Source organism: Microchirus variegatus (assembly GCF_963457635.1).
Source record: "Microchirus variegatus genome assembly, chromosome: 6".
NCBI classification, from domain to species: domain Eukaryota; kingdom Metazoa; phylum Chordata; class Actinopteri; order Pleuronectiformes; family Soleidae; genus Microchirus; species Microchirus variegatus.
In genome coordinates, this window is record NC_139807.1 from 33,495,707 (window position 1) to 33,510,031 (window position 14,325).

General features: G+C 39.5%; 1 protein-coding gene across 2 annotated transcripts in view; it reads left to right on the plus strand.

Annotated features, from left to right (window-relative positions):
• The window catches only part of myo1ea (myosin IEa), a 52,870-nt gene that overhangs the window by 4,099 nt on the left and 34,446 nt on the right, over positions 1 to 14,325 (plus strand). For both annotated transcript variants that reach the window (XM_083891227.1, XM_083891228.1), the window contains exon 2: positions 12,312 to 12,455. In XM_083891227.1, coding sequence (XP_083747353.1) covers positions 12,312 to 12,455 — 144 coding nt within the window. The remainder of the gene's footprint in view (positions 1 to 12,311; positions 12,456 to 14,325) is intronic.

Below are 14,325 nucleotides of genomic sequence, written 5' to 3' on the forward strand. Positions count from 1 at the left end.
TGTACTTGGATTAGCCAAAATGTTTCTTACTCTCTTCAAATCTCTAGAACTCTGTATTTTTATTCATTTCGGTCACGTTATTATGTTCCTGTTTACATCACTGCTGTAACTTCAGAAATAATATGATGAAGTGATGAAGAAAACATTCACTATCACTAGTTAGTTATTGTGTTGAGTTTTGTTTTTTCATTTTATGATGAATATTTGTCACTAACCCTTTACATTTGCTGCTGAAAGCACAAATGTGACAAAAAGACAAGAGTTCCCATGATCCCACGCTGCTTCCCGACATCATCAATAAAGACAGAAATTACCTAATTATCTCAGTCTTTAATCAGATCACTGCTTTTATTTACGGTGAGTAAAACGCTCACATTTACCTACGATGAAACATTTCAGCTCGAGTGCTAAAGTAATGTTTTTATTTGTGCTAACCGGTTGCTTTCATGTCTGTGGAGTTAGTTTTCCTTGTTCTTAGATAATAAACCAAACCATTGTCCTGTCATAATAACCACACATTTGCATGTATGACTTCCCTGGTCGTTAAAAGAGAACGAGGTCAAAGAGACTCTGTTTGTCCTCTATTTATCTGCTCCAATAGTTTCACCGAGTACATTTAACTTCTCACGCCATCAGAACGTTGATTTGAGTTTACTTCCACGTACAGACGCTGTCTCTGTGTGAGGGTCGTTGTTTAAAATCATTTAAATCAGACGTTTATTTGATTTAATCTCCTGAAAACATGACTGTAGAAGAAGCTTCAGTTTGGCTCAGACTGCAGAGGGAAAATAAAAATGTGGAACCAGAGCTGAGTCACAGCTTTTTAAAGAGTCGTCAGCTGTTGTATGAAAACACATGAACGAATGTCTTGGAAACGAGTCAAAATTAGCTGCTTTGAAATTAGCCGTTAGTGTTTTCTGGCTCATGTTCCACGGCAGAACTGAATCAGTGTGTGTTTGTCACACACGGGGAATTCTGCTCTGACTCAAGTCACTTTAAATCTAAACTGACGCTTTGTAAAGTTTTATTCAAACACTAAATACAGTCAATATAGAGAAGTAAATGTACTCAATTCCATGTGGACGTTCTCTGTACTCTGATGTTATCATGGAATCTGTTTTGTTCTCTTTTTATGAATATAATATATAATATAACCGGGCCAAAGCAAATATTAGCCAATAATATTGACTGGATATGACGAGCGTTGGCTTCAGCTGCTGCTGTTGGTTATTAAAACACACGCATAGTGTTGAGCAGCTGTTGATCGTCCTGTTACACAAGTTTACAGTCGACCTGCAGCAGAAAAGACTTTAGTGCAGTAGATTAACAACATGACTGTCCTGCTGCTTTATCACAGCTCTGTTTGATCATTTTATTAGACCTCATGCAGCTAATGACCAGACTGAAGAATTATAATCAGTGTTTAGTGGAACCACACAGTGACTGTTGCTCATGGGCAAAGGCAGAGGATCCACTTTGTCTGACCTTCAGTGACCTTTCACTCACTCACAGTTTGTAAGTGAACTTTAGTGAGGGATGATCAGGGATGATGTGATGAACTGATGATCTGATGAACTGATGAATTGATGATCTGATGAACTGATGAATTGATGATCTGATGAACTGATGAATTGATGATCGTGATAATGTGATGAACTGATGATCTGATGGACTGATGAGCTGATGAATTGATGATCTGATGAATTGATGATCTGATGAATTGATGATATGATGATTGTGATGATCATGATGAACTGATGATCTGATTAATTGATAAGCTGATGAATTGATGATCTGATGAGCTGAAGAACTGACGGTCTTGATGAGCTGATGAATTGATGATCTTGATGATCAAATTAATTGATGAGCTGATGATCTGATGAACTGACGATCTTGATGAACTGACGATCTGATGAATTGATGATCTTGATGATCGTGATGATCGTGATGATCTGTTGGACTGATTAATTGATGAGCTGAAGAACTGACGATCCGATGAGCTGATGAATTGATGATCTTGATGATCAAATGAATTGTTAATCTGATGATCTGATGAACTGATGATCTGATGCTATGATGATCTGATGAATTGATGATCTCAGTGCTGCTGCAGCTGCTCCTCATGGAGATCTTTTTGGAAACAATGACTAAAGACTGCAGTGAACTCATGTTAGCGCTGATCCTTCAGGCATTTCCTTCATATGACTCATTATTATTATTATTACATTAAACCATTGTGACCTAATATGATCAGAGTTGGAGGATTTCCTTTACGTGTACAATATCGTTCAAAAGTTTGGCCTCACCGATACAATTCTTTTTGTGTTTTCCTTTAAAAGTCAGACTTTTATTCATCAAAAGAGTTGCAAAATGAATAGAAAATATAGTCAAGACATTGAAGAGATTAGAAATAATGATTTTTATTCCAAATAAAGCTGTTTTCAGCTGTGCTAACATCATTGCACAAGGGTTTTCAAGGGTTTTCTAATCATCCAATAGCTTCTAACGCCATTAGCAAACACAATGTACCATTAGAACATTGGAAATGAGCCTTTATACACCTATGTACATATTCTATTAAAAACCAGACGTTTTTACCACTTTAACAATGTACAGAGTGTATTTATGATTAATTTCTAAGTGAGCACAAACTTGAACGCTAGTGTTTTTGTCAAAAGTCCCATTTGAAAGTTCCTGTAGATGATTTGTGATGAACGAGAGGAAACACAAAGACAAGTCCTCAGTGTTTTTGTTGTTGAACATGATTCTCTGTGTGGAGTCGACGCCTCCTCCCTCTTCACTCTCAGATTAAAAGAGTGTCATCTCCATGGATCCAGTGTCTGGTTTGGGTTTCGTTCATTGACGCTGTTGTTTGTGGCTGTGAGTGAGTGAGTGAGTGAGTGAGTTTCCACTCTTAAACCACGACTGAGGCTTCTGCTCTAAAAAGGAAACTCCTGTCTGTGAGCTGAGATCCAGCCTTTAAACCACACACTCTGTCATATCAGCCTTTATGAACAGAGTGACTCAGTCGGCCATGTTTAAAGTGAACTCATCCCAAGTTTCCACAGTTAGATCATGTGTCGTCCAGTCTCTGATGATGATGATGATGATGATGATGATGGTGGTCACCCCCTGCCCTGCAGGCACAGCTTTAGAACGTCACTTCTCGTGTTACCCCAGAACACAACAACAACAATAACTCTTCATTCCCTTTCTTTGTCGGTGACCTGGAGTTCTTCTGATCCTCGACACAGTGACGAGTCTCCACATGGAAAAGCTCTGTCTGATGCATTATTAACGCTGCAGTGTCGGTTACATGCAAATGACCCAGTGACACACAAAAATCACACTTTTATAAACTTTCTATGAAGGTTTTAACGTCCCTCTGACATTAAAATCAATATTTCAGTGCCTTAATCGTGTATTTATGTTAGGAAATGTCACATAAAGCTTATTCATATCGAAAATAGCTGTTTTTGCAGCACAGACGCCACAGAGGCAGGTGGAAATAAAAGTCCTATATAATATATACTGTATATAGTGTGTCGTCCATGTTAAACCACGTCTTCATGCTGTGAATCTGTAAACAAGACGATAAAGTTGTGCCAACATTAGACCAAAGTTACAGAGGGAAATATTCATGTTTAAGATGCTGGCTCAACACATATCAATGTTTTATTATTCTGTAATGTTAGTCCTCAGAGCGATTCACTGATTCACCTGTTCATTTGTAAACAAAACTATAAAATCATCTGTATCCACACACACTGAGGTCCAGTGAGCGTTTTTAACCAACAAAGTGAGGACATTTTTACAAAGTGAGGACATTTTGGCTGGTCCTCACTTTGTTTTCATGGAAATAACTTCCTTAGGTTGTAAACATGCTATACTCTATTTTTTAACAGAGCTCCTCAATTTGGTACAAAAACCCGGTTCCACCTGCAGACATTTTATGGTACTACACCCAGTAGTTCTTTATAGATATCATTCATGAAGTAGATATTTGTAATTGTGTTGATTTATAAAGTGGAAATTCTGGTACGTGTGTGTGTGTGTGTGTGTGTGTGTGTGTGTGTGTGTGTGTGTGTGTGTGTGTGTGTGTGTGTGTGTGTGTGTGTGTGTGTGTGTGTGTGTGTGTGTGTGTGTGTGTGTGTGTGTGTGTGTGTGTGTGTGTGTGTGTGTGTGTGTGTGTGTGTGTGTGTGTGTGTGTGTGTGTGTGTGTGTGTGTGTGTGTGTGTGTGTGTGTGTGTGTGTGTGTGTGTGTGTGTGTGACCTTAATGAATATCCCATCCTTCATAAGTTCAGACTGTCTCACTTTATGGGGCACTGCTCCTCTGACACCACACACACACACACACACGGCTTGTGTTTAATCTTAGTTTCTGTTTATCTTAGTTTTTCCTCCCCCTCTAAAGACTAAAACAGTCTCATTCAGCACTTTTTTCAGTATCTGTCCCTGATCCTGATCCTGATCCTGATCCTGGTCCTGGACTCGGTTCAAACACAGACAGTAGAGTATAAAGCTGTTTAGAGACAGATTTAGTGTGTGATACAGAACCTCCTGACGCTTCTTTACTCTCCAGCCTTCATATTATAGTAGTGAGTTTGTGATTGAGTCGTTCCCTCGTGTCTTTTGTTATCGTTCAGTGTTCAAAGGTCGACTCTCAGCCTCGGAGTTTCTGCTCCAGTCAAACATTCACATGTTTAAAAAGTAATCCTGAAGTTTCCCATCGGTCTGTGAGGATCTGTTTGGCTAATGTTTGCTGCCCACATTCAAACAAAAGAAAGCTGACTCAGAGTTTACTGTGGTGGAGTTTGTATCACAGGCACTTTTCTTCTGCTGAATCTATCACTACTGAACTACGGTTAGTGATAGTGATTTACTGCCATGAAGGTAAAAACTCAAGAACAAAACCATATTAAAATGGTTTATCTCAGACTATAAATAACATAGTTTTAGTAGAAGAGCACACATAAATATGTCTGTGTTTTTAAAGAGTACAGGTCCAGTGTTTCTCCACACAATAATCACAGAGCGTTAATAACTCCTGAAGTTAGAAACAACCAAACCTTTTGTCTTTATTTGAACCACAGACTAAAACATTAATGACCAAACATACACACAGTACATTAACTCATGAAGTCTTAGTTTATTTTACCAAAACATATGTTATTTCATAGGTCTGTGAGTCTGTGTTTCTGTTGTTGTTGCCTTCATCTCAGTCATTGGTTGATAATGAAATCACATGTGAATCACGGTTGCTTCTTTAGAGCAGTGAGAGATAACTCTGAGTCACTCTTTACCTGATCTTCAGTGTCCAGTTTTTAACCAGCTGCTTCCTACAGCTCAATAACCACCACAGAACAAGTACGATGGACAACTCGAGTGTCTTTAAGAGGTTTTATTCTACACACAACTTAATATACAACTTAATAGGTTGTAAACCGACGAAGCGTACGTGTTCTGATGATCAGTTACAGACGAAAAACAGGAAAATAAAGATTAGCTATGTGCACTCAAGAAAAATATAAACACACAAAGAAAAACTTATGTGACAAAACAGAGTAACTTTATAGGGGTTGGGGAAAAATTGATTCACATAGGAATTGCGATAGGAATTGCGATGATACATTTAATCATCCACGATTCTGAATTGATTCATAAACTTCAAAAATCGATTTTTTTCAAGTTTCTGTTTAGAAAAACCACACAAAACACCAGTTTGCGTTATTTCTGTACAGTTTATTTTTGTAACTTCTGGGAGAAAAAGGCAGCTAGTCTAAGCTTTTATTTATACAAGTTTGTTTTTTTGCACAGTAAGTAAGTTTTTATTTGTTTTGAATGAATAAATGTTAACTTTTGTCCACATTTTGGTGTGCCCTTTTATTGAGCAGACCATAAAGAGTGTCTGTGTACCGGTCACACATATTGACCACCACTCTGTCATGCTCCATGACTCTGGAGAGTTTAAATACTCAATCTGAGATTATAAAGCAAATCATTCCATAAACAAGTGCATCATCAAGAATCTGAGCAAATGTCGTGACGTTCTATTTTTGTTCACCATTTCAAGTTTGTGCGTTTATGTTTTTGTTGAGTATACAAAAAAGTGCTTTGGTCAACAAAGCTTTGATGACTGCAACACGCTCCTTATCTGCTGGAACGTTCTGCGTACAGGAACATACTGCAGTGGGAAATGGTTTGGTTAATGAATTCACAATCAACACAACCATGAAAACACTGTGTGTGTGTGTGATGTGTGTAAAGTGAGACATGACAGCGCTGCTTATTCAGAACATGAGAGTTTATCATAGCTGGGATTTCTGGTGTCGTCGGCCTTCAGGTCAAAGTCAGAGTCATATCTGCTGACGTGTTCGCTGAGGCTGTGGTTTTACTTTTACTTTTAGTTTGTCTTGTAGCTGTGATTTATACAGATTTGAAGACGTCAGAGGATTCGACCACAGAGACTCTCACATCCAGAAGTTTGAACTTTACTTCATTGAAACGCACAGAAACTCTTTCACTCAGTCACTCACTTGTATTTTCCCACTCCTCCTCTACACAGTGATTCATGAGTAAAGTTGCTTATTATTTCTTTTCCTCCTCACACACACACACACACACACACACACACAGAAACAGAAGGCAGAAACGAGGGGAAAAGTGTCGGCTTATGATTCTGAATCAAACCCAGCCATTTCCTGGACCTGGAGCCAGAGCTGCACAGCGCTCCCCTCCATATATGGTCATGGTATTTGCATGAAGGCAAAGCTTGGGCTTATGGATCACGACTGCTGGTGAAATTCCTCTGTGCTGTAGTTTGATTTTGGGCTGAAAAATGAGGGGAGACGAACGTGAATGTACTCTGATTTAGCTTTCACGTGTTTTCATCTCCATGTTTCAGTGATGTCTGTGTGACATCATACATGTTTACATGTTTGAATCATCATGTTTCAGTGATGTCACACGTTTACATGTTAGAATCATCATGTTTCAGTGATGTCACACATGTTTACATGTTTGAATCATCATGTGTCAGTGTGACGTCACACATGTTTACATGTTAGAATCATCATGTTTCAGTGATGTCACACATGTTTACATGTTTAAATCATCATTTCAGTGTGATGTCACACGTTTACATGTTTAAATCATCATGTTTCAGTGATGTCACACATGTTAACATGTTAGAATCATCATGTTTCAGTGTGATGTCACACATGTTTACATGTTTGAATCATCATTTCAGTGTGATGTCACACGTTTACATGTTTCAGTGATGTCACACATGTTTACATGTTTGAATCATCATTTCAGTGTGATGTCACACGTTTACATGTTTCAGTGATGTCACACATGTTTACATGTTTGAATCATCATGTTTCAGTGATGTCACACATGTTTACATGTTAGAATCATCATGTTTCAGTGATGTCACACATGTTTACATGTTTGAATCATCATGTGTCAGTGTGACGTCACACATGTTTACATGTTAGAATCATCATGTTTCAGTGATGTCACACATGTTTACATGTTTAAATCATCATTTCAGTGTGATGTCACACGTTTACATGTTTAAATCATCATGTTTCAGTGATGTCACACATGTTAACATGTTAGAATCATCATGTTTCAGTGTGATGTCACACATGTTTACATGTTTGAATCATCATTTCAGTGTGATGTCACACGTTTACATGTTTCAGTGATGTCACACATGTTTACATGTTTGAATCATCATTTCAGTGTGATGTCACACGTTTACATGTTTCAGTGATGTCACACATGTTTACATGTTTGAATCATCATGTTTCAGTGATGTCACACATGTTTACATGTTAGAATCATCATGTTTCAGTGTGATGTCACACATGTTTACATGTTAGAATCATCATTTCAGTGTGATGTCACACATGTTTACATGTTTGAATCATCATGTTTCAGTGATGTCACACGTTTACATGTTAGAATCATCATGTTTCAGTGATGTCACACATGTTTACATGTTTGATCATCATTTCAGTGTGATGTCACACATGTTTACATGTTTCAGTGATGTCACACATGTTTACATGTTAGAATCATTATGTTTCAGTGTGATGTCACACATGTTTACATGTTTCAGTGATGTCAGAAGCTTGTGTGTCTGTGCTGCTGCTGCTGCTGCTCGGCTCAGGAGGAGGACGTCTGTAGTTCCATGGTGATGATGTTGTTATGATCACCACAGACACCAACTCTGCCAGATTTCCCCTGTGTGTTTGCACCGTGTGTGTGTGTGTTTGCACCGTGTGTGTTTGTGTGTGTGTGTGTTACAGTACGTCAGACTTCCTGGAATGAAGAGATTTATTTCTGGTCTCTTGACCTTCAGCACAATATGACTTCATCTGTGCTTGCGTTGCCAAAAAAGAGTCTTGTACGTAAGGATTTATAACACACAGGTTTGTTTGTTTACTTCGTCAGCAACTTCTCCAGAAAACCCCGAGTTTAGTAGAACACTAAAGAAACAACGTCTTCATCACTTTTCCACATTTGTTTACTTACTCAGCACAGATGCAATTAAAGTATGATGTAGTGATGAGATTTCACTTGAATTGTTTCCTTATTTAATTCCAGTTTGTTGGCATAAATTGAATATAATACTCTTTTATTATGTTATGTTCTGACGGAGGCTGTCGTCTTTAGGCTGATGTTTACCATGAGGAACGACTTCTTTCACATAAACCTGATTCATAAATGAACAGATTAACAGAGGGAGTGTAGTGTCAGCATTAGATGTGATTCATTCTGTCTCACTGGACCTTTAAACTGTGAGTTTGTGGATCTTCAGGTCCTGGTTTGCTCTGGTGTGTGGTTGTTTTCAGAGCTGCTCCCTCACGCCGCTCTTCTTTATGTAAGAATATTTTCTTACTCCTCTCACTTTGATTAAACGAGGCCTTGTAATAAGTCGGAACAGATGACTCCGTCCTCGGGAGGTTTGGATGTTTGGATGTTCACCTCCTCCTCCTCGCCTTCATTACCTCTAAACTCTCCTCCTCCTCCTCCTCCTTCATGAATCTGCACACAGTCATTCCAGACATAGCAGAGAGCAGTTAAATATAGCGTTTTCTTCATGTCTGCAGTTTACAGAGAAAGGTTTTCATTTGTACGACTGCTTCTTTTAATAAGAAGACAAAAAAAACCCAGAACATTTGTTCTCTCTGTAGAGTTTGTTTTTCTCAGTGTTTTTAGAGCCTTGTGTCTCCAATGATGCATCATGGGATTTTTGGGGGTTGGAGGGTGATGATGATGATGATGATGACAGAAGGGAGACGTCTTCTTTATGTGACTGTAATGGTGTCTTTATATGAACAATATTTCTAAAAGATGTGCTGAAGTCTCTCAGTTCCTTAATATCACGTTATTTTGTCACATCAGTGTCGCAGTGTCGATTTTTCTGTCTTTGAAAAACTATTACTACTCTGTGTTTCTTCTTCTTGAGGTTTAGTGTACAGCTGTGTTTTGTCCAGTGTGCGAAATACCCATTAATAATCGGGGGGCGCAATACTGTTTCACCAGCCCAGGTGCCACGCTGCAGTATTGGCTATTTTCCCTGTCAGATGTGGGCTTGTGTGGCCTTTTCCATTTGGAAAAGGAATTCATTAAAACATTAAAAATACAGAATACAATAATACAATTATAAGAAATCATGTTTTTTTATTACACTGTAACACGTTTCAACTAGGGCTGGACGATTATGGCAAATATATTAATCACAATTATTTTTGACTGATATTGAAATCATGATTAATAGACACGATATTCATTGATTTCAAAACTTGAGGATTTGTTGAACCACCAAAACTCAACTTTAAATATAATTTAAAAGAACAGCCAGAAACACAAAAAAATGTTTTATAGTAAATTAAAATGATAGCAATAAAAACAAATAAAAACTACTTGCACTGCTGCACAACCTGCAAAAATTTACAACATGCGAAACACACAAATAGCCTCTGTTATCTCTTTATGTCTGTGGACATGGTGGGATATTATGGGATGGCACTGTAAAGACTGTCCTTAACAGAGGACTGTGTTGGCGCTGACAAACGTTATCGCCTGGTCATAGACACTTTATGACTGACAGACCCCCCTGTATTTCACACAGTGGTTTTGTCTTCGTCCACCTGACACCGTCACAGACATCACAGACTTTACAGACGTCACAGACATCACAAACATCACAGACGTCAGTGGACACAGTGCAGTCAGCTGTGTCTCACTGTGCCACGCCTAGAAAGCAGTAAAACGTGTTAATAGGTGTGATCTGGAGAATTAACACAGCTATAATTTGCTGTTCCTCTCCTGAAGTCTATAAAGTGGTTTTAGAATAAAGTCCCCCTGGAGGAGGATATTAAAAGTTCACTGGCTCTCCTTGATTTAGTCGTTTAAAGATAATTACTGAAAGCACAATGTGTTTCCACGGCTTTATTTTGTGGTTTTGTTCCCTTTTTTAATATTCACTGCACTTTTATCTGTGGAAACATTTAAACCCATGTGAGAGATTTAATTATTTAGATCTTCTGCTTTAATTCAACCACAAACAGAACTGAATTAGGATTATTGGATTAAATTAAACTGTTCATGATGTCACAAGCCCTTAAAGCTGATAGGAAAGAAGTGTTCAGTTGTTACAGCGAGGCCATCTTCAGACCCCAGACTATTTGTTGTTTTAAAAATATATATATAATAATCTGTAAACTCCAGCACAGTAGAAGAATCCCAGACTATTGTTCAGCTGCTTCTCGGCCCACACTTCCTCACTGAGTTAATGTCCAGGAGAAAGACTCTCAGTCCTCTCACAGCTCGGTGTGATTTGTCCACAGTAGCCAGACAACAGTGACTCACAGTGACCTCAGCTCTCCATCAGCTCTCCAAACACTCGTCAGTGTGAGGGGAAAACGCTGGATAAAAAGCATCTTTAACACATGGACAAATAACACAAAGCACTTCTGGGAATCCTGACCTCGCTCTTATTACAAAGTAAACACAGCTACGTGTTCTGCTGAGGAGGGAAAATAAAGTCAAACGTTTTCCCCTTGGCTTTCATTTTGTCTGATTATCTCAGCAGTGTTAAAGCCACGCTACGTCAGCCTGTCAGAGCCACACTCTCATTCACTCTGTAGGTCCTTGTAGGTCTTTGTAAGTCCTTGTGGGTCTCTGTGGGTCTTTGTAGATCCTTGTGGGTCTCTGTAGGTCTCTGTAGGTCCTTGTAGGTCTCTATGGGTCTCTGTAGGTCTTTGTAGGTCCTTGTAGGTATCTGTAAGTCGTATCTGTAGTTCTCTGTAGGTCCTTATAGGCCCTTGTAGGTCAATGAAGGTCATCTGTAGGTCTCTGTAAGTCTCTGTAGGTCTCTGTAAGTCTCTGTAGGTCGTCTGTAGTTCTCTGAAGGTCTCTGTAATTCTTTGTAGGTCTCTGTAAGTCTCTATAGGTCGTCTCTGTAGGTCCTTGTAGGTCATCTCTGTAGGTCTCTGTAATTCCTTGTAGGTCTCTGTCAGTCGTCTCTGTGGGTCCTTGTAGGTCTCTGTAATTCCTTGTAGTTCTCTGATGGCTCTGTCGGTCGTCTCTGTAGGTCATCTCTGTAAGTCTCTGTACGTCCTTGTAGGTCTCTGTAAGTCTCTGTAGGTCGTCTCTGTATGTCCTTGTAGGTCTCTGTAGGTCCTTGTAGGTCTCTGTCGGTCGTCTCTATAGATCGTCTCTGTAGGTCCTTGTAAGTCTCTGTAGGTCATCTCTATAGGTCCTTGTAAGTCTCTGTAGGTCTCTTTAATTCTTTGTAGGTTTCTGTCAGTCGTCTCTGTAGGTCCTTGTAGGTCTCTGTAAGTCTTTGTAGGTCCTCGTAGGTCTCTGTAGGTCCTCGTAGGTCTCTGTAGGTCGACTGTATAGGTCCTTGTAGGACTCTGTAGGTTCTTGTAGGTCGTCTCTGTAGGTCCTTGTAGGTCTCTGTAAGTCTCTATAGGTCACTGTAATTCCTTGTAGGACTCTGTAGGTTCTTGTAGGTCTCTGTAGGTTATTGTAGGTCGTCTCTGTAGGTCCTTGTAGGTCTCTGTAAGTCTTTGTAGGTCGTCTCTATAGGTCCTTGTAGGACCCTGTAGGTCTCTGTAGGTCACTGTTATTCCTTGTAAGACTCTGTAAGCCATTCACACCGACGCAAACAAACCGAACCACAGCATTTGGTGTAGGTGTGAAAGCTCCCTGAGACTCTTATTCATCCACACTCCTTCATTCTCTATCCGTCTATCTGTGGATAACGATGGTGATTGTGTTGTTGCAGGGGAGCCGGGGCCATTACCGGTACCACTGGCAGAGCCACAATGTCAAACACAGCGGCGTGGACGACATGGTGCTGCTCAGCAAGATCAACGAGGACGCCATCGTGGACAACCTGAAGAAGAGATACATGGACGACTACATCTTTGTATCCTTTGTGTCCTCGCTCACAGTTTCACACACACACACACACACATGTGACGAATATGACGAATAACTAAGCAGCGCTGATGGATAAAGGTCAGTGTTGAGAGGCGACGCCTTCTTCCTGAGACGCCGCTGTGAAGTAAGAGGTCAAAGAGTCTCTGTGTTCTGACTCCTGTGACCTCATCACTGACACGTTTACTCCAGTTCAGTCTCACTGTGGTGAAACATTCACTCAAAACTGTGTGAAGAAGAAGAAGAGCAGAGAAAACAGTGTATCTGTGGTCCTTTTACTACGTCATTAATATATGAATGTAATATTATCACTCTAACAAGTAGTGTAAGGGGTTACACTTTAACAATTATAATAAACTTCATGTTATATTTACTAAGCAAAGCTGAGTTACTGTGTCACTAGATTGTGATCTTTTATCATTTCGGTGCTGATGATCTGATGGTGATATGTTTGTGTGGCAGGGTCACGTCAGGGTCACGTCAGGGTCACGTCAGGGTCACGTCAGGGTCACGTCAGGGTCACATGATATTATTAGGAATATGTAGGGAGTATTTTACTTTCGCTTAGCTTAAATTGCGACCACCAGTGTTGGGTAAGTTACTTCAGAAGTGCAGTAACTTATAACTTTCTATTGTTCCTTTAAAAATACTAATTATAAGTTATTGCACACACACAGAGGAACTGTTCATGGTGTAAAATGAGTTGGTGAATGAATGAATGAATGAATGAATAACCCCTTTGACAAATGATGCATAGACTCTCTGTAAGTTGTCTCTGTGTGTTCTTGTAGGTCTCTGTGGGTCCCTGTAGGTCTCTGTAGGTCCTTGTAAGTCTCTGTGGGTCCTTGTAGGTCTCTGTGGGTCCTTGTAGGTCTCTGTAGGTCTCAGTAGGTCCTTGTAGGTCTCTGTGGGTCTCTGTAGGTCCTTGTAGGTCTCAGTAGGTCCTTGTAGGTCTCTGTGGGTCTCTGTAGGTCCTTGTAGGTCTCTGTAGGTCTCTGTAAGTCTTTGTAGGTCCTTGCAGGTCTCTGTAGGTCTCTGTAGGTCGTCGTAGACCACCCACAATTTGCCTTGAGTGTCATTTTCAGCTTGAGGCCATAAACCTCACACTGTTGTGTGGTCAGTGTTTTCTCTGTTATTTTCTAAGCTCTGGTTACTTTTTTTAGGCTCAGGCTTAATCCACAAATCATCCACTGCTGCATTCTGTGTTGAGATTAAGTCACTTCTGTCCACCACACGTTCATATGTGAAAATATAACGGATGTTTTCAATTTAAACCTGAACTCTTCCTGTTTATTTAAACCAGTTTTGTCTTCAGTTTTGTCTTCAGTTTGTCTCCAGTTTGTCTTCAGTTTGTCTCCAGTTTGTCTTCAGTTTTGTCTTTAGTTTTGTCATCATTTTGTCTTCAGTTTGTCTTCAGTTTGTCTTCAGTTTGTCTCCAGTTTGTCTTCAGTTTTGTCTTTAGTTTTGTCATCAGTTTGTCTTCAGTTTTGTCTCCAGTTTGTCTTCAGTTTGTCTTCAGTTTTGTCTTCAGTTTGTCTTCAGTTTTGTCTCCAGTTTGTCTCCAGTTTGTCTTCTGTTTATCTTCAGTTTTGTCTTCAGTTTGTCTTCAGTTTTGTCTTCAGTTTGTCTTCAGTTTTGACTTCAGTTTGTCTTTAGTTTGTCTTCAGTTTTGTCTCCAGTTTGTCTTCAGTTTGTCTTCAGTTTGTCTTCAGTTTTGTCTCCAGTTTGTCTTCAGTTTTGACTTCAGTTTGTCTTCACTTTGTCTTCAATTTTGTCTTCAGTTTGTCTTCAGTTTTGTCTCCAGTTTGTCTTTAGTTTGTCTTCAGTTTTGTCTCCAGTTTGTCTTCAGTTTGTCTTCA